Raw genomic sequence first — 3,963 nt, 5'->3', positions numbered from 1 at the left:
TGGAATACCACCCTTTGTAATTATGATAGTCCGTGGCATCTTGTCTAGGAGGATGAATCTCAATATGACAACCGTCTGCAAGGTTTAATCAAAAAGTTATTGACACATACATTGGTACAAGAACGTAGATTTATCCCACCAATTGCTCCCATGCACTGAGGAAAGCCAATAATTTCGAATCCCTGGACTAATTCGGCAATTTTTTGTCTCGTCAATGGAAAAGTTGGCATGAAAGTTGGACTTAAAACCTTCCAAGTCTGAATACAAAACTCCTTAACTATTCCACATACAGTGGACTTTCCAACTCCAAACGTGTTTCCTATGGTGCGATATTCTGCCGATGATCCCAATGCATACAAAGCAATGGCTACCCGTTTGTGTAAAGTGATAGCCTTACGTAAAGGGGTATCCTCTTTTTCCAACACTCTTAAATATCCACACAGCTCAAGGAACGTACTTTTCTTCATACTAAAATTGCTCTTAAAGAACACGTCACCATTCACTTGACAGTCTACTTCCCAAAACGTTTGGGAACGTTCCTTTGGAAATGAAAAATAGTTAATAAACCTTAGTATAGAGGTGCACAAGCATACTCACTTTTGTCCAATATAATCGGGATTGCTTAGAGAGGTATTGAGCAGACGACAACAACAAAAAATATTGTTTCCTCAACAAAAACATCTTTTTAATAATAGTAGAACGCCGCTTCTGCAATAGATGCAAATACTTTCTGCTGGTGGATGCATTTTGAAATATTGGCAATGCGTTTAACTGCTTTTTAAAGGCTAATATTTCCAGAAGCTTTCTCTTTTGATCACTCATCTAAAATCTAAAAAATTACCACAAACAACTCAGAATATAAAAATATACGCAATTAATCACATTCGCGATCTCTTTTGGTTAAATAAAAAATAACACAGGGTTGCTACAAAGCTGTCAAGACAAATAAAGAATCGCGTGCATGAACGCACTTAATTTAGTGAGGTATTTTAAACGAAACTAAGTTTTTTATGTTGGTAATGTGAACATAGTTTAAATAAAAGTTATCGACACGGTTAGTCGAAAAAGTACTCACTAAAAACAACTCGTTGAAAAGAATTCATTACAATGTACTCGGTATGTTTGACTTTATAATAGACAATAGTTCTGATCCAGTACTCCATGAACTTACAGGATTTTACACGAAATTGCAGGAAGTTGCAGGAAAAATGTTCCCGTACTCCAAAATCCTCCAAAATCCTGTAAATGAGAGCGTCTTTTGGAGAGTTGTGTAGAGAATGAAGTTGCAAGATTTTACCCGAACTTTTTCTTCTGGTAAAATCATGAAAAGTGACAAGCAATCACTGGTTGACGTTTTTACAGGAAAAAGGGTTTTTTTGTTCCGTACTTTTTGTTGTTACTCATTTTTTACTCTCACTTCAGAGAGTAATTTTGCTGTTTGACAGTTTTACAGGATTTTTCACGAAAAGTATTGGATCAGAGCTAATGTTTACTTATTTCTGTGTTTGATCAATTATATTAATGTCATATTAATATTTATATGAACTTCCTAACCAAATTTTAAACAGTATAAAATGTTATGACATCGATGCAGTTTTTTTCCGAGCCGAGTTAAAATATCAATTACTGTTGTCAGTAAGTTTTGTGGCACTAACAACATCTTACACAAGCAGTTGTCTCTTTCTCTCCTTTCCGAAAAATTTGTTACAAAATGTTGTTATATATTTGCAATACGGTGAACCCTCAAAGCCATCATGCCTGACGCAGCTCCTCGGTTAGCTCAAGCGCGGATCGCGGGTTCCCAACCCGCTGCATCAGGCCGTGAGGTATCCTATCAAACAAAGTAATTTCTGCTGCGCTTCACTCACACTCTTTGGTTCGCCCTCCCAACCTTGGGTTCCATTAAAATTTCTTTGGCAACCCCCTTCTCAATACCACGTCCACCAGATATTTATATAGATTTTATCTTTCTCCTCAACTCATCCCCCCGAGTAAAAAATTTTAGCACCTGCACATGATTAAATATCCATTTGTTTTCAACTTACTGTATAGTTTATTTTGGACAATCTTTCATCTCCCTTAACTAACACTAACATAGTACTAACATTAAAGTGTATGTCGATACAAAATTATACCATTCTTGACAATAAACGTTTTACAAGAAAATTAACTGAAACGAAAACAATTTTTGGGGCCGTTAAAAACCAGTACCCCAATATTAAAAGGATTACACCAACGTACGGGTTTTCAAACATAAACCTTTTCCAATCGTAACGTCTTCCTTAAACCTGCCTAAAAGAGCTCTTAGAGGGCGGTTTTAAAGGGTAGATTCTTAGATTTCAAACGGAACGGATTCTTAATATGGAGGTAGGTTTACTGGGTCTCTACAAAGAAACTGACTTCGACTCAAAAAAAAGCTCTTAAAAATAATAAAAAGGAAAAAATAATAAAATATGCAAAAAAAAAGAAATATATAGGTATGTATGTCAAGCTATAGCTTACTAACTAAAACTTGCATAAAATAAATAAATAATACAGCAACTCGGCAAACGTGCACTTATGTATGCAAACGTTAGCGCCCCAGTTTCCGGCGCTTATCTTGGCATCGCTGCAAAAGCCTTTGCACACTTTAACAGACTGTCATATAACAGCGTGTGTCTCAAATTTTACAGCCGCCTGTAACCTCCTGGGTAAATTCCCACTACAGCGACTTCAAGCTAATCGCCCCAACAGTTCAGCTGCTTTCAGGTACCGGGTGATACGTATGCCCTCAATAAAAGATTATTCTTAAAAACTAGCACTTACACAAAAGTTGTGCCTCGCACTCTAAATCTAGGGGAAGATCGTTTCACCTGCCCTACCAGCTTCCGGCACAACTTTTGCGGGCTCCGATGTATCCTAATTCAGTAATAAATAAACGATGATCTCCTCTATGGGCGCCTTTGGGAATTTGTCGTGCGGCTCCTAATGGCGCTACGTATAATCAACTTTTTATTTATTTACACATATAAAATTTGATTTAACCTTTTTTTATACCTTTTTTTAACTTAAAAACGATTTCAATTCTCACATGAATTTACCGCGGACGTTTTAAACAAAAGGAAACCGCACTCTCGGCAGTGGCAAGTCCTGCCGTTGACTAACGTTTTGGCGACTCCGCTAGAAACGACCTACTTTTATATCCTTGGTTTCCTTATTTATCGGCGTTGGAGCCACCCCCCACATCCTTCTGAACCTTTTACCTGTATTAGTATCCTCGATAATCTAACTATACCTTTTCTTTTCCTTTTCTTCCAGTGCATTATACCAGTTGCTAAAAACACTGGCCTGGTAATGCCGATAAAGCTTTTTATTGTCTTTGGTAGGCAACTGTCAAAACAATAACCTATACAACGCACAGGCAAGGAGTTTTGGGTAAGTCAAAATTAAAAAAAGGATGAGAGGCAATTATATATTACTGACTAAATGCTATGCTCATCTTCCTATTTAAAAAAAAAGAAAATCACTAGCATTAACACCATGTGCGACTAGCTAGCTTGCAGTGTGTGGTGGCCGGTGCTTCATGACATCAGCATCAATTCGCCGGACTGGTTGGGCAACTATCAAAAAAAATTTCATCCAAGGGCACGACGCAGACTACATACGTACATATATTTCCACAATTCTCCTAGGGTTATTTTGCTGGACGCGCTGAGCCTATTTTGAGGGAATCACCAACAAAAAACCTCATGTAGGTGAGACTTGACTCCATTATTTAAATAAGATTTTTTTATCACACGATGTTTCAATGCAGGAAGGAGAAGAAAGAAATCGGACCATCGGGTGGGGCACCTTCTAAATGGCCTCTTTATATGGAGATGCATCAGCTTTTAGCACCGTATAAAAGCTACAATTCCGAAACCCTGGTCGAAGAAAGCCTCCGAGTATATTTCTGACATGAAAAACCGCTTCTCATAAATATAT

General features: G+C 37.5%; 1 protein-coding gene and 1 long non-coding RNA gene across 3 annotated transcripts; one reads left to right on the top strand and one right to left on the bottom strand.

Annotated features, from left to right (window-relative positions):
- Positions 1–8: 8 nt before the first annotated feature.
- LOC118750099 (protein ALP1-like) lies at positions 9–983 on the bottom strand (the record flags this gene model as incomplete). Its single annotated transcript, XM_036484836.1, has 3 exons — positions 598–983; positions 140–539; positions 9–75 (listed from the first exon to the last, which is right to left on the bottom strand). Coding segments are annotated over exons 1-3 (692 nt in total), but the record flags the coding sequence as incomplete, so codon positions are not given.
- A 500-nt stretch (positions 984–1,483) lies between these two features.
- LOC118750100 lies at positions 1,484–3,957 on the top strand. 2 transcript variants are annotated; one of them, XR_004994352.1, is made up of 3 exons: positions 1,484–3,414; positions 3,499–3,730; positions 3,794–3,957. It is a non-coding gene; the product is annotated as an uncharacterized LOC118750100 (long non-coding RNA). The 2 variants fall into 2 exon arrangements; XR_004994351.1 differs by having other exon boundaries at positions 3,499–3,734.
- Positions 3,958–3,963: the final 6 nt, after the last annotated feature.

This window comes from Rhagoletis pomonella, unplaced genomic scaffold, assembly GCF_013731165.1.
Source record: "Rhagoletis pomonella isolate Grant_MI unplaced genomic scaffold, Rhpom_1.0 Rhpom_scaffold_00142, whole genome shotgun sequence".
NCBI lineage: Eukaryota > Metazoa > Arthropoda > Insecta > Diptera > Tephritidae > Rhagoletis > Rhagoletis pomonella.
This window is presented reverse-complemented; position numbering and strand designations above follow the sequence as displayed.